This window comes from Malus sylvestris, chromosome 15 (genome assembly GCF_916048215.2).
Source record: "Malus sylvestris chromosome 15, drMalSylv7.2, whole genome shotgun sequence".
Taxonomy (NCBI): Eukaryota; Viridiplantae; Streptophyta; class Magnoliopsida; order Rosales; family Rosaceae; genus Malus; species Malus sylvestris.
In genome coordinates, this window is record NC_062274.1 from 47436854 (window position 1) to 47458123 (window position 21270).

Here is a 21270-nt window from a genome sequence, read left to right on the forward strand (position 1 = left end):
CTTATCTTTTCTTTTGGATGATAATAGGGTGGAAATTTTTATTTGTAACTTATAGTACTTCACATCTCGACTTGGTAATACACACTGAAAACTTGTGCTACACTCTTAGAAACAATATGGTACAGTCTGGAGTCTGGACATCTTCCATATGTGATTTAATTATTTTTTAAAAAAATTTCATTACTCACTCTTCTTACGTCAACTTTTCCTAGAGAGAATTTAATCTTATCTTGATGAACTGTACCACTTGGTAAAAAATGTTTTTGTATGGTTATGATTTACACACATCAAAAGTGCTAAATGCGTTCATGACTGCATGTGCATGTCCTTGCCATTTGTTGTAAAGATTTTGTTTTGTGTGCCTTGTTAATTTCCATGATGTATCTGTCCGTGCTTACAGTTGTAAATTTCTTAGATGCCCAATCACTTCTGCATTGCTAATCCACAGTTATACGGAAATAACAAAACTTATTATTTTGTCACAGTTCCATCACTTCCACAAGATTGTTTTCTTGTTTTCATCTGTGTATGTATGTTATACCTTGACTGTGTAGTTGGTCTTAGTTCCACTATTTTGGAGATATTATTTTCATTTTGTCATCTGTACAGGACACTTAGTGCTCTACATGCTTGTATCTCAAGTGTCTGTGTCTTTATTTTATTTTTTGTGCTTGACTATCTCCGTGCAATCTATTTCATTTCTTTTCTGGCAGCCCCTTTTTTTCGTTTTTATGAAATTACCTTTCTCTTCTTTCTGTAACTTGTTGAATTAAAAATTGTTCAAGTTAATTTAATATGATTTTGGAAAATCTCATAATGTTGAGCAAAGCCAAAAAGGGGAAAAGAAATATTTTTTTTTTCAATAGTTGTATGAATTCCTTTGTTGTCCTTAGCATGTGCTCTTGGTATTTACGTTTTCATAGGGTTCAGTGCACATAATACATGAAGACATCCTACACTACCCCATGCCAGTCCCTGCTGCCTTGAGATCCTGCTATTTTCCGCCCCCAACACTTCATTTTTTGCTGTTGGATATATTTGAGTTCTATGAAGGCCCCAAATTCTTTATGGTATCTGTATGATATCCGTAGTGCCTTTTGTGATCCCTGTACTCTATTTGCATCTACATTTTCATTGATGGAGATTGTTCTTGTCCCAGAGCTGCTGCGTGTAATCAAAAGGTTAAGCATGAAAGAACAGTGGACGGATACATCACTTCTGTATTTGTCTTTGAGAATTCTTTATTTGACATTAGCTCAGAATCCTCGTGGTCAAAATCATTTTAAGAGCATTGGAGGACTTGAAGTTCTGTTGGATGGTCTTGGAATACCATCAAGTAATGTGCTAATATTGAAAAGTTCTGCTTCTGCTGTTGAGAAAAGGTAATACCAACTCCTTGTGTATGACTTGCATCCTAAGGTTCATTTATCTTGTGCAATCATATATGCAAAATTTTCTTGAAATGCTAATGAATGGTGAGCAACATTTCATTTTATTTACGGTCCATAAATGGGGGTAAGGCTAGCCGACATTCACCTCTCCCAGACCCTGCGTAAAGCGGGAGCCTTGTGCACTGGGTACGACCTTTTTTTTTCTTAAGTTTGCGTAGAATGTAGATTCAAAATTAAAATTTCTCTGAAAGGATTTCTGTATCTGTTTGATCTCCTTCAAGATAGATTATGCAGGTCAAGGTGAGCTTTTGTTTGTTTTGGGTCATTTTAGAACATATCTTTTGTTGGTGTCTGGGGTTAAGGGAATGTGGCTCTGCCAGATCAAGAGTATGTATTACTTTACTACTAGAATTTGCTTGAGATTAAATTTCTTATCTTTTTCTGGTAAAGTATTCGCTGAACAGCTTATCAACGTCATAAAGAAAAGGTCCTGTAGAGGGTGGTATCTGGGTATATGTTTTTGTTTTGTATTTTAAGATGTAATTTAACCAGCAAAGTAAGTTTTTGCTGATTTGAAATTGATTTACTATGTTGTGAACTTCATAGCAATTTTTGTGACATGAGTCTGAGTGACTCAGAAAATTATGTGGATGGATATTTTCTGTTAGAAGGGAACTCTATGGCTCTTTGTGTTATACACTCCATCTCTCTGATATGTGCTCACTATTTTTTTGCAGATTTGAGAACCCCTTGCTAAAAATTTTCCAGCTTCATGTTCTTTCTCTGGAAGTTCTCAAAGAGGCTGTGTATCCTTTGTGTCCTTCGTTAGTTAACTTGTGAAATTTTGTACTTTTGTTTAATTAGGAATTTGATGTTGTGATTCTTTTTCTCCCAATAAATGAAGTTGTCTTACTGTGTACCATATGTTTTTATTGGATTTATGCTTATATCCATTGAATATCATGAAGACCTTCAATGCATATTTGTTGCATGGATGCATATATATTATATAGTTGAATTGAATGGGTACAATCATAAATCCAATAAACACATAAAGGAAGTACTGTTCCTATTCGATCATTTTCTGTGCAACAAAGATCTTCTGTAGCTTTGCCTTTCATTATTCCTTCTTTTGTTTATCAAATAGTAGATATGACCGTATCCGTTCTGCAAATTTGCAATTGTATCCTCATTAACGGCAAAGAACACTATTGATTCCCTTGACAAGTATGCAGCTTTGGGAATATCAGCAACTTGCAATTTCTTTGTGAAAATGGGAGGGTTCACAAATTTGCAAATAGCTTTTGTTCGCCTGCTTTCATGTTTCAAGAGTACAAACAGCAGACCAAGAATATGCCTGGTCAGCCTGATTTCCAAACGCCTATGATTGACTTCGGAAGTGAGAATAATGTGAAAAACCATATAGCAGAGGCTTCTGTTGCACTTCCTGCCAATGGTTCTTTCTCTCAACTTTGGAGTGATTATGCTGTTAAGCTGAGCAGAGTATTTTGTTCTTTTCTTCCTGCTTCAGAAGATTTTAAATCTCATGATCTCGAAACATCCACTGGTCGAACTACTGTGGCAGTCTCTTCATTGTATGGTGAACTTTCAATCAAATGGATTATGAGGGTTCTTCATACTGTGTTCCCCTGCATTAAGGCCTGTTCAAATCAAAATGAACTGCCAAGCCACTTAAGGTGAATTTATTTAGGAAGTATTGTGCCAAGCCACTTCCAATTATTTATTAGGTGTTGTTACTTCTGTGTTAATGTACTTGTTCAATTTCTCTCCCTTTCTTATGGATCTTACTCGTTGCCTTTTGCATTATCTGTAGGGTCTTTGTCAATACTCTGCAGCATTGTGTTTTAAATGCATTTAGGAATTTTCTTGTTTCATCTCCTGTGTCACTGAAAGTATTTCGGGAAGAGGGAATCTGGGAACTCATATTTTCTGAGAATTTTTTCTACTTTGGACCAGCGTCTGATGACCTTTCTGGAGAGTGTTGCACATATTATGAGTCCTCAAGGAGCCTTGAACTGCCCTCCGCTTCTAGTGGCATCAACAGTCAAGCAAAAGTTTGTGGGATTGAAATTCTCCAAATGGAAGTGATTTCATTTGTGGAGTTTGCTGCAACTTCTAGTGGAAGTGCTCATAACTTGGTTGGTTTTTCTCAGACATTTACTCTTCACCAAACTCACAATCTGTTGGTTTATGTATCTGGTCAGCTTAAACATTAGAGCATATTAGTACTGCTGATTTATTGTGCTTAGTAAAATAACACATTGTTTAAAGGTATTAAGGAATATCTTCCTGTCTTGGTATTGCTGTTGTTAAGCTGTTAGGTGACAAACCTTATGGACAATATAAGCCCTGATAAATACCTTTCCCAGAGTTTCAGCCTACGCATCTCTCTGTGCATGTCCTCAAACATGAAATATATTTGCAAGGGGAAAAAAACTTGTCAATGTCCTCAGAGTAGTTGTAGTACTGGGCAGCACTATGGGCTTCTGTATCTCCTATTTTTAGGAATATACCTCTATCGACCATTTTATTAGATTGGAAGGTTGCATTATCTTGATCAATCTTAGTTCTTTTATAAATGAAGCCGTACGTATTTTTGTTTTGTTTTGTTTTCTGTTCATGGTGGATTACATGTCCCCTTACAGCTCTTATTTTGAAATAAAATCTTGTACTTTGATAACAAAAAAAATTGCAGTACTTCAAATCAACACCTGCTTCATAGTTTCTGCATCTTTCCTTACTTCTTGCCTCTTTTCTGTATGGCAGCCTGAATTATCTGCTTTGTTAGATGCCCTTGAACACTCTGCTTGCAATCCTGAAGTTGCTAGTGTTCTTGCCAAGAGTCTGCGTCGCGTGTTACAGCTTTCAGCTGAGAAAACTGTTGCTTCTTTTAAGGCAGTTAATGCATTTCCTCGTGTGCTTAAAGTTGCTTGCATTCAAGCCCAAGAGTCAAGAAGGTTTGGCAATATAAGCCCTTCTCTTGAAAAAAATATTGATGAAGTGGTACCTAGTCATCAGGGATCCAAATCACATCAGACAATGCAAAGATGGCTTAAATGCATGGAGACATCCATGGAGCTCTATATGGAATTTTTCTTAACAGCAGAAGATGCTAGAAGTTTGGTTCTGCATAGCACCGAATGTATTGGTTATTTATTTGATTTGTTCTGGGAAGAAGGTTTCAGGGATAATGTGCTTAGGCATATATTTGAGCTGATGAAGGTATTCCTTTATATCTTGTGTTCATTTGATATGTATGTCTTGACTGTTAGTGTTTATAAGCTGATTAACTTTAATTCTATATTGAATTTTGATATATTACTTTTTAGACTGTACCATCATCTGAAGAGGATCAAAGAGCAAAATTACAGTTATTTTCTAAATACTTGGAAATGTTCACTCAAATAAAGGAACGAGAGAAAAGCTTTGCAGCACTGTCAATCTATTTACTTGTTGGAATGAGAGATATGCTCAAGATTGATCCTGTGGTATAATCCAATGCCTTGATTTTGTTTTCATCTTCAGTAGTCATTTTGTTTGAAGTTTCAACATCTCATCAGTATTTGTTTTACACAGTACTATCAGACTTTATTTCGTGATGGAGAGTGCTTTTTGCACGTTGTCTCTTTACTAAATGGTAACCTTGAGGAGGGCAGTGGAGAAAACTTGGTTCTGAATGTTCTTCAAACTCTTACCTGTCTGCTTGCAAGCAATGATACATCAAAGGTATTTCAATTTTTAAACCTAGATGGACATCTTTTCCATCTTTTTCTTGTATTTAGTGTTCCTTTTGTATTCTTTGAAAAAGTTTGTTTCCACAAAAGAAGGTAATCCTTTATCTCTCATGGTTACTGTCTCTCCTTGTTTGGTCGTATAGAAGCTTGAATGCTTGATTTATGTCTTGTTGGTTCAAAGAAGATGTTGAATTTAGTTTCATGATGTCATCCAGATGCATTCACTGTGCATTGCATTTTTTATTTGACTTTGTGGATGTGGCAGTACCATGGAGAATAGAACATCAATTGAATATGCATTATGAACACGTAAACTTTTTTGAGTTCCTGCTGATCACAAAGAGAACAACACTGAAAGAAGAATTACAAAACGACAGCATTCTAGTCCAAATAAATAGCGTGAAAAATCCAATCCGCCTTGGAGCCTACAAGGATGACCAAGAATCCTGTCCCACAACCCCATCATCTTTAATAAGGAACCCTGTCTCTCTAACAGTTTCACACACACACACACACACACAGAGTCCAATCCTCCTTGGAACCTACAAGGATGACCAAGAACGCTGTCCCACACCCCCAACATCTTCAATAAGGAACCCTATCTATCAAACATTGTCACACACACACAGGTGTGGGCTGTAAGGTGTGGGCTGTAACATTGTCTCAAATGTTTTTAATAACTACTCTATTTCTCAATTACTGTGGGATTTGTTAGCAGCAGTAAAGTGAGTTAGGTCTAGCTAATGTTGCTGTAGCCAAATCCTAGTGAGAGTTTTTTCTTGTTTCTTGTTAATGGTGGATTTCTTATCCACTCCAGTGTATTTCTCTTTTCTTCTTTAAAATGTTTTGTTTCTTCTCAAAAAAAAAAAAAAATGGTGAGTGGCCTTTGAATTTTTGGGGTTCCTTTAGGGGAACATCATGATCTTTGAACTTCTGGGATCCTGCAGTGGTAAAAGGGATCATCAAATATGTTAATTAAAGAGAATTGTCTTGAATCTCAACTTTTGGCTAATTTCTATGTTGTACATGTTGATTTTTATTAGATTCAACAAAAGATTTGTTACCCATTAAGAAAGAATTCTTTTTATACATTTGTCTTTCCTAGGTTGCTTGACTCTCAAATATGCCAGCATTATTATGTAAGCATATGCATTTGATATTTGGGTACTACAATTTCCTTTTCTTGTTCATAATTCTAGGTTTCTAGTTGCTAATGTCGACTGGGTGATATATTTTTGCAGGCTACATTTAGAGTTCTTGCAGGCAAGGGATACCAGACATTGCAAAGCTTACTGTTGGAGTTTTGTCAGTCACGCTCAAGTGAAGGACTTTTGAATGCTTTGCTTGATATGCTTGTTGATGGAAAGTTTGATATGAAATCAGGCCCTAAAATAAAGGTGTCTACCTAAAGCAAACCTTATCCAGAAAGTTTTTAATATCCCCTTTCAGGACTTTTCTTTTCCATAATGCCCACAGATTTATTTGTTGTTTATGAGTTTTATACTTACACCAACTATGGCTATGGAATTAAATTCCTGGGTCCTGCTTCTTGTGATTATATTTTCTTTTTCACTTCTCTCCGTGCAGAATGAAGACGTGATTATACTTTATCTGCGTGTTTTGCGGGAGGTTGGTGATCATTTCTATTTTTGTTCTCTAACTGTCCAAATTTCCCAAAGTCTATATCTTTCTATATCATTGCTTTCTATTTTATGATTGGGCAGAGCAGTGACTCGTTGCAGCATAACGGGCTGGATGTGTTTCAACAACTACTGAGGGATTCCATTTCCAATCAGGCTTCCTGCGTCAGAGCAGGAATGCTTAATTTTCTTCTTGATTGGTTTTCACAAGAAGACAATGATAGTGTCATCTTGAAAATTGCCCAACTAATTCAGGTTGTTGGTGGACATAGCACATCTGGAAAAGACATTCGCAAAATCTTTGCCCTTCTCCGAAGTGAGAAAGTTGGGAATCAGCAAAAGTATTGCTCACTATTGTTGTCCAGTGTTTTGTCAATGCTAAATGAAAAGGGTCCTACTGCCTTCTTTGACTTCACTGGGAATGATTCTGTAAGTCCCACTCTCTCTTCGGAAGCTCCTTTGTTTTTCTTCCTCTTTATTTTTATTTTTATTTTTTTTAAATGTTGTTACAAGAAACAAGAAGTTTATTGAATGAAGTGGAAAACAAGATGGACAAGGAGTCCATCAAGAGCAACCACCTAAAATTATAATCAATACGCAACCCAAAGGGAGTAGAATGAAAATGAGGTGGTACTTCCAAGTTCGGACTAGTAGTTCAGTTTGATCTTTTGAAATGTTTGAAAACTTGGGACCGATGCTAACATACTAATAAAATCCTGCTAAAAAATTCCAAGTAATTAAAAGTAGCCCTATTGCGCATATTCTTAAAAGTTAAGAGTAGGTTGTAGGTCTCCACCATCCCCTTAATTTTGTCTATTCTAAATTCTAATGTGTTCAGAAGTTCAAAGTAATCAAAAGTAGCCTAACTGTACTATTATGCATATTCTTAAAAGTTAAAAGTAGGTTTTAGGTCGCCACCATCCCCATAATTTTGTCTAGTCTAATGTGTTCTCCTCTTCTTTTGGTTGGTATGTCAACTGAATACATATCATGGTTTGAAATAACAGTTTTTATTTCAAGTTTTGGGGTTGTTTGGTGTTGGCAGTTTTTTGGAACATTTGGTTGGAGAGTAATAGAAGAATTTTTTAGGATTACAAGGGAGTGGGCATAAATGAACTATGGGATACAGTTAGATACCGGGCAGCTCTTTGGGCATGAGTTCCAAATGAATTCAGGGATTATTCTTATTCTTCTGTAATGATGGTTGTGTTAACAGCTGCAATATGAGTTTGGATTCAAGTTTTGATTTTTGTATATTAGTCCTATTTGAGAGGTCTGGTTTAGTACTTTAGTAGTTGGTGGATTTCTTATCCACTTTTTGTAAATTCTACTGTTGTTAATGAGAGTTCTTTTCTTGACTGGAAACATGGTTTTATTTACTTACTCTTGGTTTTGGATGCTAGCTTTATGTATATTGATAACGTTTAAAGATAACTCCCTCTCAATTGTAGCCTCCCTCATACTCTATAAACTCTAAACTCTAAACTCTAGACCCTACATATGTACAATTTTTCCTGCTCTGTTTTATGTTGTTAATTGTTTTGTACTATTTGAAATGCCATAAATTATTTCATCTGTTGTATCTTGTGTCTGATCCTCTCTCTCTCTCTCTCTTGTTTGCTTGTAGGGGATCATAATAAAAACGCCTGTGCAGTGGCCTCTGAATAAAGGATTTTCTTTTTCATGTTGGCTTCGCGTGGAGAATTTCCCCAGAAGTGGAAAAATGGGTCTTTTCAATTTTCTTGCAGAAAATGGACGAGGGTGTATGGCTGCACTTGCAAAGGACAAGCTTGTTTATGAGGTAAATATATTGTTGGGGACTATGTTCTCGTGCTTGACACATATTCTAAATGTGGATGTGTTCAATCTTGTTGCTATTTTATTCATTTTCATTTGCCATATCCTAAAGCTTACCACCAGTGTCATGCCACTAATGATGTCTTTCATGATTCCAGTCAATAAATCTGAAGCGACAATCGGTCCAGTTACAGGTTAATATTGTTAGAAAGAAGTGGCATTTTCTATGTATAACTCATAGCATTGGAAGAGCATTTTCTGGGGGTAGCTTATTGAGGTGTTACGTGGATGGTGATCTCGTTTCTTCTGAAAGATGCAGGTTGGAGGCTACCTCCGTTCTTCCTTCACATGTGGATTTGTTTTATCTTTTGTCTAGTTACAAATATTATCCCTTACTTTCATACTTTTGTGTTTCAGATATGCCAAAGTTAATGAATTATTAACAAGTTGTAGAATTGGCGCAAAATTTGATATACGCCTGCATGACGACGATTTGGCTCTGGAATCTGTAAAAGATTCACATCCTTTCCTCGGTCAGATTGGTCCTGTTTATGTATTTAATGATGCCATTTCTTCTGAGCAAGTTCAGGGCATATATTCTCTTGGACCAAGCTACATGTATTCGTTTCTTGACAGTGAAGCCACCTCATCTAAGGATAACCCAGTGCTTAGTGGTATCCTTGATGCCAAAGATGGTCTTGCATCAAAAATTCTTTTTGGACTTAATGCACAGGTTCTTTCTTATAGTCTTATTAGAAAACTAGTTCTGTATAATCTTTCGTGTCTGTTTATGAAGTAACCCTAATCCATTAGTTATCCTATAAGGAAAAAGGAGTACTCTAAGCAGTTGGTCTCTTCTTTCAGGCATGTGATGGCAGGAAACTCTTTAATGTTTCACCAATGCTGGACCATGTATCAGATAAGAACTCATTTGAAGCAACTGTGATGGTTGGCACGCAGCAATGCTCCAGACGATTATTGCAACAGATAATTTACTGTGTTGGAGGTGTATCAGTGTTTTTTCCTCTTATTGCCCAGTCTGAAAAATATGAAAGTGAAGAAAGTGGGAAATTGGAGCATACATTGCCTATTATCACGAGAGAACGGGTGACTGCTGAAGTTATTGAGCTCATAGCTTCTGTTCTGGATGAGAACTTAGCTAATCAACAACAGATGCATCTTCTCTCTGGATTCTCAATACTAGGGTTCTTGTTGCAATCAGTTCCTCCTCAGCAGCTTAATTTGGAAACACTTTCAGCCTTAAAACATCTATTTTATGTCGTTGCAAACTGCGGTATATATCATTAACTGTTTCTCAATTCTCATATAACCGGCTAATACTTATATCTGTAGTTTTTTTTTATCCCATGTAAATTGTGCAGAAGTTTCTGAATCATTCATTTGCCCAGATTTATTTATTTTCTCCTTTTTTTACCTTTAGGCTTGGCGGAGCTGCTTACTAAAGAGGCTATATCTAGCATATTTCTTAACCCTCTCATCTGGTTGTATACGGCTTATAAGGTGCAGCGTGAGTTGTACATGTTTCTCATCCAGCAGTTTGATAATGACCCAAGGTTACTTAAAAGCCTTTGCCGGCTCCCCCGTGTTATTGATATAATACGCCAATTTTATTGGGATAATCCAAAATCTCGATTTTCTGTTGGAAACACGCCTCTTCTTCATCCCATCACAAAACAAGTTCTTGGGGAGAGACCCAGTAATGAAGAGATACGAAAAATTCGTCTTGTTTTGTTGAGCCTTGGTGAAATGAGCCTCAGGTATGGCTCTTCACTTCATTAGAAGGATTTTGTTGTTTCGAAACATATAGCTATGATTATGTTTTTTCCTTTCCAACAAGCAAATTTAACATAACAGACTATCATGTCTTGTTCATTTAATGTTTTAAGTGAAATCTTAAAAATGTCCTGGGTAATATGCAGGCAGAAAATTGCAGCCGCAGATATAAGAGCTTTAATAGCTTTTTTCGAAACAAGTCAGGATTCAACCTGTATTGAGGATGTTTTACATATGCTTGTTCGAGCACTTTCTCAAAAACCACTGCTTGCAGCTTTCCTGGAGCAGGTCAACCTGATCGGTGGTTGTCAAATGTTTGTTAATCTTCTTCAGAGGTATGCATTGAATATTATGAATTCAATGATGTATAAATTAAATCTTCACACTAGAATATGTGGGTAAGACCTTATTTTCAAGTGTTCTCTTACTCTCTGTTTGGACGAGGGACTTTCAAAGTAACAAGGAACTTTAGACTGAATTATCAAAAATGCACTAGAACACTACCAATGAACTACCCAAGCACTACAAAGCTAGTATTAAAACATTACAAATGAACTACGAAGGCACTAAACAAAGGACTTTCAAATGACACCTTTCAAGGAATCATTTGAAAGTTCTTAATTGTAATGCATCTGGTCATTTTCAAGTCCGTCTATCTAGTTTTTGTAGAACACTGCTTACAAATTTAGCCTAAGTTCCATGGAACTTTAAAGTCCATCCAAATGCACCATAAGAACTCAATTATTACTTAAAAAGGCAATTATTTTTACTGTTAAAGTAGTCTGGTACTTAAACTAAATTGGCTCAAAAGATTAGTGATGACTTTAAGGATTTAGAGGATTGGCAACAATACTGATAAAGCTTTATGTGTGTATATATATATATATATTGTTTTTTCTGTATGTTACGGTGAATAGCTATATAATTACTGGTCTGTCTAGAGAGTAATAGGGAAAACTAGGATTGATCTAGTGAATTGCACCACCCTTCCATAATTGGCATTTTCTTTCATAGAAAAGAGAAATCTTTAAAGTCTTGAAATGAATACAATGTTGAGAACAAGTAGTCCACCTGAAAGCACAAATTTGAAGCTAACCACCAGAGATGGAACATTTTAGATTCTGACCGTATCACAACACAATGCAGTGAACTACCGTAGAGCTGGCTTCTAGTAAACTAATTTAGCAGAAAAAGGATAGAGCTGTTCTGAAAATACAGATACCCAAAAGAAGGCCAAAATCTGATTTTATCGCAAAGTACCTCCACAACCACCATAACTTCAATGCTTCTCCAATTTCTCTCCACCCAAAGAACCCCTCCTATCACCAAATACCACATGCTTATTGCTCAACAAAGAGTGACGATGTTGCTTCCAGATATAATTGCACGATTGCAAAAATATATATATCTAAATATGTTTCTCAATGATTAACGGTGAGTTTTTGCCCAAATTACTTATTGGTTTCTCCTCGAATAAGTCTACTCTTATATGATTGTAAATTACTATAAGTAACCGAGGCGGAAAAATCTTTTTCTTTTCTAGACCATTGTTTCAGAATACAGTCACTTATATGTCGTTAAAAGTAAAGATCGATAAGAAACACGACCTATGCTGTTATATTTTGTCTTCTGATTTTGTTTTTCATTTTTTGCCATAGGGAATATGAACCTATTAGATTGCTCAGCTTGCAACTCCTTGGGAGACTTTTGGTTGGTCTTCCATCTGAGAAGAAGGGAGCAAGATTTTTTAATCTTGCAGTTGGAAGATCTCGGTTTCTTTCAGATGGCCAAAAAAAAATTAGTATGAAGATGCAACCAATTTTCTCAGCCATGTCTGATAGGTTATTCAGGTTTCCACAAACAGATAACTTGTGTGCTTCGTTGTTTGATGCTCTTCTTGGTGGTGCTAGCCCCAAACAGGTACTTGAAACACAGTTTTAGAAAATTATGAAGCAAAAAATAAAAAATTTGCAGTTCATCCTGTCATTGTAGCTGTGCAATTATTGTTGCATTCTTGTTTTGATTTTTCAAACAGGATACTGGGCAAACTTACTTGAGAATTGATTTCGGATTTACAGGTGTTACAGAAACACCACCAGGTTGAAAGGCAGAGAAACAAAGCAAATAGCACTCATTTTCTCCTTCCGCAAATTTTGGTTCTTATTTTCAGATTCCTGTCTGGCTGTGAGGATGCAGGTTCAAGAATGAAAATTGTCAGAGACTTACTTGATCTTCTTGATTCTGATCCTTCAAATGTTGAAGCTTTTATGGTATTTAGCGCTACATGTGTTTTATAGTGCACTTTCTCTTATTTTATTAAATTCTCCTAACTGAAATGTTTTGAATAGGAATTTGGCTGGAATGCCTGGTTAACAGCTTGTGTAAAGCTTGGTGTATTCAAAAACTACAAGGTTAATCCCCAAGACCAAGATGACAATGAGAAAAATGAGCAAGATATGGTGAGGAATCTGTTTGGTGTTGTTCTTTGTTACTATGTACATTCTGTCAAAGGTGGGTGGCAGCAGTTAGAAGATACAGTGACTTTCCTACTAATGCAGTGTGAACATGTATGTTAAAATCCACTGTGTTATTCTACATCTCTTATTAATTATAGACTATATGATCTCAAGTTTTTTTTTTTTAATTTTTTTTTTTACTATTTCTGGCAGGGGGGCATTTCATTTCGATACTTGCTTCGAGATATATATAAGGATTTGATCAGTAAACTTGTGGAATTGTCTTCTGAAGAGAATATCTTCATCTCGCAACCATGCCGGGACAACACGTTATACCTTCTAAGACTGGTCGATGAGATGCTTATCTCTGAAATAGACCAAAAACTTCCGGTAATCAGCTTACTTGGAATTGAGATCATAATATCCTAACTACTTCCATGCTCAACCACACCACCCAAGCTTAAATAGAAATAAAAAAGAAAAATGGATACAATAATTTATCATTTTACAAAAGTACATAAACAGATCTGCATTGTATTCGGTTTGCTAAATCAACTGCTTCAATTAGTGGACACTCCATGATTATGTGACACTCCAATTGCATTTCTTTAACTTCAGTCTTCCTATTCTGATTTATGAAGATGCTCTCCATCTTTCCTCGGTTGTGGATAGATGACTTGAAATTCAAAATATGACCAGTTCTTCTTATCTCTTGACAATCACATCACAGTTCTAAACTTTCACATCACATGCTCACTTATTTCACCAGTTTTCTGTTATGTCTACTAAACCAATAATTCCGATGGGTTTGTCGGACAAACTCTGGTGACAGTCAGCCAATGCAGTTGATGGTTCCTTAAATTTTCTTTCAGTAATGAATTGTTAAAGAGGTTGCACTTGGTGCGATGGCAAGTGCCTTCGCCCATGAGCGGTAGGTCTCGGGTTCGAGACTTGGGAGCAGCCTCTCCATAAAATGGGGGTAAGGCTAGCCGACATTCACCTCTCCCAGACCCTGCGTAAAGCGGGAGCCTTGTGCACTGGGTACGACCTTTTGTAATGAATTGTTAACCCTCTGCTTCTATATGCACACACAAAAGCATTGCTTAATTGGTTTTCAATGCTATGAAATGGCTTGTAATTATCTGTTTATTTCATTTTAGTTGCAGAGGTGAGACTATCAATTAAAATTTGACTTTCTTGTAGTTTCCGGCTAGTAACTCTGACTTTTCCCTGGATTCGCTGGAGCTAGAACGCCATAAAGATTATGGCTCTGCCTTATATGAAGTGCTAGAAGGAGAAATTGATAGCCAAACATCCAGGTACTAGCTTCTGGAGTTGCAACTTTTATATCTGAAACTGATGTCCATTATGATGTCAGTCGCTAATGCTGTCTGTGTGGATTTAACCTATCTAGATGAATCTGCTTAAATTTAATTTTGCCAGATGAATAGTGTTAATGTTGTCATAATAGTTGTATGTAGTTATGCCAGTCTGCACTGGAGGGAGTCTAGTACTGAGGGCATTCTGGGATGGTGCTCTGTCTGTCAGTTTAGGTTTTCTATTTGGGTTTAGATGTTTCTGCTGCTGTTTTAGGTGTTACATGGCCTACTTGTATAATTCTCTAGAGGTAAATAGAATATTGTGACCCTAAACCCTTAGGGCCTGTTTGGTTTCCTTCTTGGATTCTATTTCATGTTCAAAAATGATGAATGTGGGTAAATTACTTAATACTCATTCATTTCAAAAACAAAAAATTGGATCCAAGAGGGATACCGAACAACCCCTTAGGTTTTCTGTTTGGGTTTTTATGTTTCTGCTGGTGTTTTAGGTGTTTCATGGCGTACTTGTAGATTTCCCTACTGGTAAAGAGAATAACGTGATCTATTATTCTTCTCTCTAAGGAGGATTAAATAGTACATAGTTGATTACAAGGAAAGAAAAGAAAGGCTAGCAGTCAACTCCTATTAAAAAAGCCTATAACTATGCTAATCGGCCAATTTTGTACAATTAAACATATAAATGTAAACACTACTTGTCCATGCTTCTTGTAATTCCTTTTGTGTTCACCAAATAGAACTTGTGTTTCTTATCAAAATAAAAAATAGTTTGTATGCAGGGTAATCTGATGATCTGTCTATTAACCATTTTTTATTGAAGAGAGATGCATTTTATTCAACGTGACAGGATGTGAGCTTACAAATTACATTAAGACTGCCAAACTCATCTCTGACTGGCTTTTCGCTCTATTCAGTTTAAGACAGCATAAAAAGATGAAGGAAAAAAAAAAAATTCACATCCCTATACTCAATCGAAACACCATAACACCAAATAGAACTCTATCCCACAATTCCTCTACCTTATGTCCTTATGTTTTTGTTTGTCCTCGTACAGATGACCCATATTATACTGTATCCTCATATAATAAATCTGGGGAGCTGATTTTTGCATACCCTTTTTAGCCTCTCACACACCTCTTTATTTCTGGCCATTATATTGAATAAATCAAATAGAAACAATAGAAAAGATTAAAGAGGGGTGTGTGGAAGGAGAAAAAGCGTGTATTTATCATTTTCCTATATATGTACTTAGATTTGAAAAAGCGGAGACACTTTATAAAATTTTATTAGACTCCGAAACAAGGGTTTAATTTTCTCCATGCTTTTTAAATTAATAAGCCAGGAAAATACTTGTGCATTATTTTGTTTGGATATTTTTAACTCTAGGCGAATAGATTGCGTATAATTCCCTGGCCATACATGAGTAGTTAGATTCAGAAGCATGATTTAATTCTGTTCTTGACTTGATGCATTGTTCATCTGCACAAGATATTTGTTTTTTTTTTTTTTTTTTTTTTTTTTTGAGAAGAAACAATTTTATTAAAGAATAGTGAAAAACACAGAAGTGGATAAGAAGTCCACCAACAAATTAGAAAGGAAAATCCCAATAGGATTTGGCTACAGTAGCCAATTCTAGACCTAGCTCACTTAACTGCTGCTAACAAATCCCACAGTATTTGAGATAGAGAGCAATTATTAAACTCTTTAGTAACCGAAGCCCAAAAAGATGCCCAATATTTTACTCTCCCCCAAAGTACTTCTGCCCCCACTCCAGTATAGTCTTCAAAAATCCTTTTGTTGCGTTCCAGCCATATATTCCAAAAAATTGCCGATACCAGGCAACCCCACAAAGCTTTGGATTTTTTCCCTTTTCCAAGTGCCTTAAAATTGGTGCTTAGTAGCTCAAAACACCCTTTAGGAATGACCCAACTTACTTTAACCTCCTGAAACAGTTTCCACCACAGTTGGATCGAGTAGGAGCAATGAAGAAAGATGTGATTTACACTCTCCTCCTTAGCTTTACATAAACTACACCAATGTGGGGATAAACACCTCAGAGGGTTTCTCCTTTGAATTTTGTCGCAAGTGTTGAGACTCCCAGTGGCCACAAGCCATACAAGTATTTTAACCTTCGGAGGAGCTTTTGATTTCCAAATCTGAGAGTAGGGTGGATAATAGTGCACAATCCCATTGTTGCTCAGTAATGAACGATAGGATTTGCATGTGAACAAACCTGAAGCTTCTAGGTTCCACCTTCTGTTATCCATTTTTGATGGAGACAAGCGAACCACTTCCATTTTCTGTAATAAGCTGGCCGCCTCTTCTATCTCCATCTCATTCAGATTTCTCCTAAAATCAAAGTTCCAACTCAAGGAACTTGACGAAGCTTCCACAAAGCTAGAGATGTTATGATTATGCTTCCTCGATAATAAGAATAATCTGGGGAATTGCTCCTTCAGCGGTCCCCCTGCTAACCACCCATCCTCCCAAAACCTCACCCTCTCTCCATTGCCCACCTCAAACTTGCAACATCTAAGAAACTGATGAGCACCACTCGAAATGTCTTTCCATGGGCTACGACTTGAAACCCTCCTTGGAGGATGTACATTCCATCCATTAACTTGTAGCCCATACTTGCTTCTTATCACCTTGTGCCATAGGGAATGAGACTCCCTTGGGAATCTCCACAACCACTTAGCCAATAGTGCTTCGTTCTGATTCCTCAAATTCCTCAAATTCCCCACCCCTAGACCTCCTTCCTCCTTGTTTTTAGTAACTAACTCCCATTTGACCAAATGGGTTTTCTTACCTTCCTCCACGCCTTCCCAGAGAAACCCTTTCATTAATTTTTCTAGACGTCTTCTTACCCCGCAAGGAATTTTGAACAATGACATATAGTAAATCGGCAAGCTTCCCAAGACTGATTGAATTAGAGTTAATCTACCTCCTCTGGATAGGAAAGCCTTCTTCCAACTTTGAAGTCTTCTTTCCATTGTTTCTACCACTGGATCCCAAAACCTTATAGCTCTTGGCCTTCCCCCAAGGTGAAGTCCCAGATACTTTATAGGCCAACATCCTACCTCGCAACCCCAAGAAACTGCCATCCTGTTTAATTTCTCACTTTCTGAATTTATTCCTGCCAAAAAAGCACTTCGCTTTGTTGATTTTCAATCCTGAGACCGAACAGAATAAGTTGAGCACTTGTAATAGGTTGTTCCAAACTTCCTCGTCTTCCGTCAAGAAGAATATGGTGTCGTCTGCAAATTGAAGATGAGAGATCTCCACCTTTTCTTTCCCGATACACAAACCTTTGATGAGATCATTTTCTTGAGCCTTCTCCATTAACCTGCTCAAAACATCGACTACTAAGGTGAAGAGAAAGGGTGACAGTGGGTCGCCTTGTCTCAGTCCTCTTGAAGCTTGAAATTTTCCCCTAGGCCTCCCATTGATCAAAACAGAAAAATTTGCAGAGCATAAACATCCCTGCATCCATTTCCTCCATCTATTGCCAAAACCTTTTCTTTGTAGTACTTCTTCCAGAAATCTCCATTCAACATGAGTCTCCTCAAAAGGGCAACTTGCCCAAATCTCCAATCACTGGGAGAGGACAAAGATTCACAAAACTGTGGTGGTTAAACTCTGATGTTTGTGGTCTATGTTGGCTACATCAAAGGAAGAATTCTCTTAGTTTATGAAATTCTTCAGCGATAACTCTTGGTTGGATTTAGGAGCCAAGGAGGTTTCTCGTTTCAATTTTGAAGTTCTTGTGCAGTTTCCTTTGTTTATTTGTATTTTCTTTTGGACCGAGACTGTGTTGGATTCTAGGACTTCTCCCATTGTCACTATCATTCCTTTTCATGATGTGTTATGATTTATGATGAATACAATTCATGGTCTGATTGAGTTATTTTTTTAGGATCCCTGGTAGTTACAAGCAGCCAATCAGTAATGCAGATGACATAGTAAATGACCAGTGGTGGAATCTGTATGACAATTTGTGGATTATCATAAGTGAGATGAATGGTAAGGGACCAAGCAAGATGTCCCCCAAGCCATCACCATCTGCAGGTCCATCTTTGGGCCAAAGAGCACGTGGCTTAGTAGAATCTCTGAATATTCCTGCTGCGGAGGTAGCTGCAGTTGTTGTATCAGGAGGGATAGGCAGTGCTCTAGGTGGCAAACCTAACAAAAATGTTGATAAGGCAATGCTCTTGCGAGGGGAAAGGTGCCCAAGAATTATTTTTAGACTTGTCATCCTATATCTATGCAGATCTTCTCTGGAAAGAGCATCGCGTTGCGTCCAACAGGTCATTTCGCTTTTGCCATGTCTCTTGGCAGCTGATGATGAGCAAAGCAAAAGCAGATTGCAACTGTTCATTTGGTAACCACTTTTCGCCTTTGAGGTTTCTAACCAAGTTCACTGATAATAAGAAAAAACAATTTGTTCAAAATTTTTTTTTGGGGTGGGGGGGGGGGGGAACTGTGGTTTCTTTGTTTATAGTGTTATTCACAAAAATTTAACTTAACATTGTGGCCAGGGCTTTGCTTGTGGTTAGGTCGCAGTTTGGAATGTTGGATGATGGTGCTCGTTTTCATGTGATATCACACTTGATTCGAGAAACTGTCAACTTTGGCAAATCAATGCTGGCTACTAGCATGATGGGGAGAGAGGACTCCTTGGACTCGGGAAACAGTGTAAAAGAAACAGGATCTATTCAGAATTTAATTCAGAGGGATCGAGTGCTAGCAGCAGTGCGTCTTGCAAGTTATTTTAGTGATGTTATATATATTATCTTCTGTCCCCACACTCACACTAATTTAAATGTTATAGTTCTGATATATGCTGAAACGTCGCTCATAAATTAGGTGTCCATGTGGTGCCATGCACGATTGACCTAGACCTAGGGCTGAATGTGCCCATGCCTGTTTCATGTTTTTCAACGGGCCCCCTATGGTTTTCCTTTCATAGAACACAAATTTATAAAATGAATCCTAGTTACAGAGGTAGTATTAACTAGTAAGGTTAGAAATATTTTAATTGTTCTACTTGACAGATAAAGAAATGAGAATAAAACGTGATATTACCAAAATAAATAAGTAAAATGCGGAATAACTGTACCATTTGTAATTAAACATGGTTTATTATTTAATTTGAGGTATAAGATAAAATAAATAATAAGAGGCAAAATATTTGTTGTAATCCTATGTCATCTACTGTTTTACTGTTTAGTTTTATTTTTCAGGTAGGTGATGAGGCAAAATATACAAAGTCATTAGATTCAGATCGTCAAAGGCAGTTGTGTGAGCTCCAACTTAGGATGGATGAAAATTCCTCTTCAGAATCTAATACCAGGAAAGCTTTTGAAGATGAGATACAGAGTAGCTTGGCCTCCATTCTTGCTTTAGATGACAGCAGAAGAGCTGCATTCCAGCTCGCTCATGAGGAGGAGCAACAAAATGTTGCTGTATGTGGCCCATTCTTTTCTGTTATTGAACATATCTTTTCAAAATGAATAATAAACACGGAACATGCAATTTCTTTTGTTCATTTTTACTGTTGTTTTCTTTTCCGACTTGTGATGCATATTATGAGTGCTTGTCATTACTAACATAATTTTTCAGGAAAAATGGATACACATGTTTCGTGCTTTGATTGATGAGAGAGGTCCATGGTCTGCTAATCCTTTTCCAAATAGTGCTGTGAGGCATTGGAAACTTGACAAGATAGAAGATGCTTGGCGACGTAGGCAAAAGCTGAGACAGAATTATCATTTTGATGAAAAGCTGTGTCATCCTTCATCATCTGTGCCCAGCAATGACATTGCACCTCCTGTTAATGAAAGTAAATGTGGTTTTGTGGGGCACATTCCTGAGCAAATGAAGCGGTTTTTGCTGAAAGGGGTATGGAAGATAACTGATGATGGGAGCTCAGAATCCAATGAAATTGATAATGAACTTGGAGGGCAGAAACCCACCCTCCCTAAAGATACTTCAGACAGCCAGTGCTCGGAATTATCCAAAGACAGCGGTGATTGGATGCAGGAAAGAAAAGATTCTTCATCCTCTTCACTTGAGACAGAAACTAGTGAGGTATGAGGGAGAGATGAATTTGTGCTATAAAAATGAAATTAAACTTCTAACGTCGGGATTTCTGTTTCAGGTTCTTACGTCGGTTCCTTGTGTGCTTGTAACCCCAAAAAGAAAATTAGGTGGATATTTGGCAGTGATGAAAGATGTTTTGCATTTCTTTGGTGAATTTTTGGTTGAAGGTAGTGGAGGATCATCTGTTTTCAGAAATTTCCATGCTTCAAGTAATCATGATTTGACCAAACCTGATCAAAAGCAAAAGTCTCTGAAACAGCCTCTATATCTTGGTTTGGATGCTGAGAAGGGAGCCACAGTTGATAAATTTGATGCAACGAATGAAAATGTTCTTAATAGAAAACAGTTAAAAAATATGAAGCGCCACAGGAGATGGAATATTGGCAAGGTTGGAGAAATTTGCATATAGCTTTTGCTTTTATTATCTCTTGCGTATCGTAGTCATCTTTATTTCTTTATTCTTGATCACAGATAAAAGCTGTCTGTTGGACTCGTTATTTGCTTCGATATTCTGCAATAGAGATTTTCTTCAGTGATTCATCTGCACCAGTGTTTTTGAATTTTGCATCCCAGAAGGATGCAAAAGATACTGGAACCTTGATAGTTGCTACCCGAAATGAATATTTGTTTCCAAAAGGAAGTAGTCGGGACAAAAATGGAACTATTTCATTTGTTGATAGACGTGTAGCACTGGAGATGGCAGAAACTGCTCGAGAGAGCTGGAGGAGGAGGGATATGACAAATTTTGAATATCTAATGATTCTCAATACACTGGCTGGAAGATCATATAATGATTTGACCCAATACCCTGTTTTTCCTTGGGTCTTGGCTGATTACTCCTCTGAGGTTCTTGATTTTAACAAGTCTTCCACTTTTCGGGATCTTTCAAAACCAGTTGGAGCACTTGATATAAAGCGATTTGAGGTTGGTTTGTATGTTATAAGTTATTTGACAAACATAATCAATTCACATATTTGTGCATCTGTCTTTAACAAAAG

At 37.0% G+C, this 21270-nt stretch overlaps 1 protein-coding gene across 5 annotated transcripts in view; it reads left to right on the forward strand.

The window, feature by feature from the left end:
- The window catches only part of LOC126601554 (BEACH domain-containing protein B-like), a 37721-nt gene that overhangs the window by 9045 nt on the left and 7406 nt on the right, over nucleotides 1-21270 (forward strand). For 4 of the 5 annotated variants that reach the window (XM_050268274.1, XM_050268272.1, XM_050268273.1 and 1 more), the window contains 27 exons: nucleotides 1160-1382; nucleotides 2129-2197; nucleotides 2627-3088; nucleotides 3226-3550; nucleotides 4179-4634; nucleotides 4742-4900; nucleotides 4989-5138; nucleotides 6388-6543; nucleotides 6734-6775; nucleotides 6871-7215; nucleotides 8414-8587; nucleotides 8742-8902; nucleotides 9001-9316; nucleotides 9448-9877; nucleotides 10025-10361; nucleotides 10524-10712; nucleotides 12036-12297; nucleotides 12456-12647; nucleotides 12726-12944; nucleotides 13047-13223; nucleotides 14037-14152; nucleotides 18087-18551; nucleotides 18709-18922; nucleotides 19414-19635; nucleotides 19793-20260; nucleotides 20331-20660; nucleotides 20744-21196. In XM_050268274.1, coding sequence (XP_050124231.1) covers nucleotides 1160-1382; nucleotides 2129-2197; nucleotides 2627-3088; nucleotides 3226-3550; nucleotides 4179-4634; nucleotides 4742-4900; nucleotides 4989-5138; nucleotides 6388-6543; nucleotides 6734-6775; nucleotides 6871-7215; nucleotides 8414-8587; nucleotides 8742-8902; nucleotides 9001-9316; nucleotides 9448-9877; nucleotides 10025-10361; nucleotides 10524-10712; nucleotides 12036-12297; nucleotides 12456-12647; nucleotides 12726-12944; nucleotides 13047-13223; nucleotides 14037-14152; nucleotides 18087-18551; nucleotides 18709-18922; nucleotides 19414-19635; nucleotides 19793-20260; nucleotides 20331-20660; nucleotides 20744-21196 — 7112 coding nt within the window. Of the gene's footprint in view, nucleotides 1-1159; nucleotides 1383-2128; nucleotides 2198-2626; nucleotides 3089-3225; nucleotides 3551-4178; nucleotides 4635-4741; nucleotides 4901-4988; nucleotides 5139-6387; nucleotides 6544-6733; nucleotides 6776-6870; nucleotides 7216-8413; nucleotides 8588-8741; nucleotides 8903-9000; nucleotides 9317-9447; nucleotides 9878-10024; nucleotides 10362-10523; nucleotides 10713-12035; nucleotides 12298-12455; nucleotides 12648-12725; nucleotides 12945-13046; nucleotides 13224-14036; nucleotides 14153-18086; nucleotides 18552-18708; nucleotides 18923-19413; nucleotides 19636-19792; nucleotides 20261-20330; nucleotides 20661-20743; nucleotides 21197-21270 lie in introns of those variants that run through there. The other variant, XM_050268276.1, reaches the window with a different exon arrangement.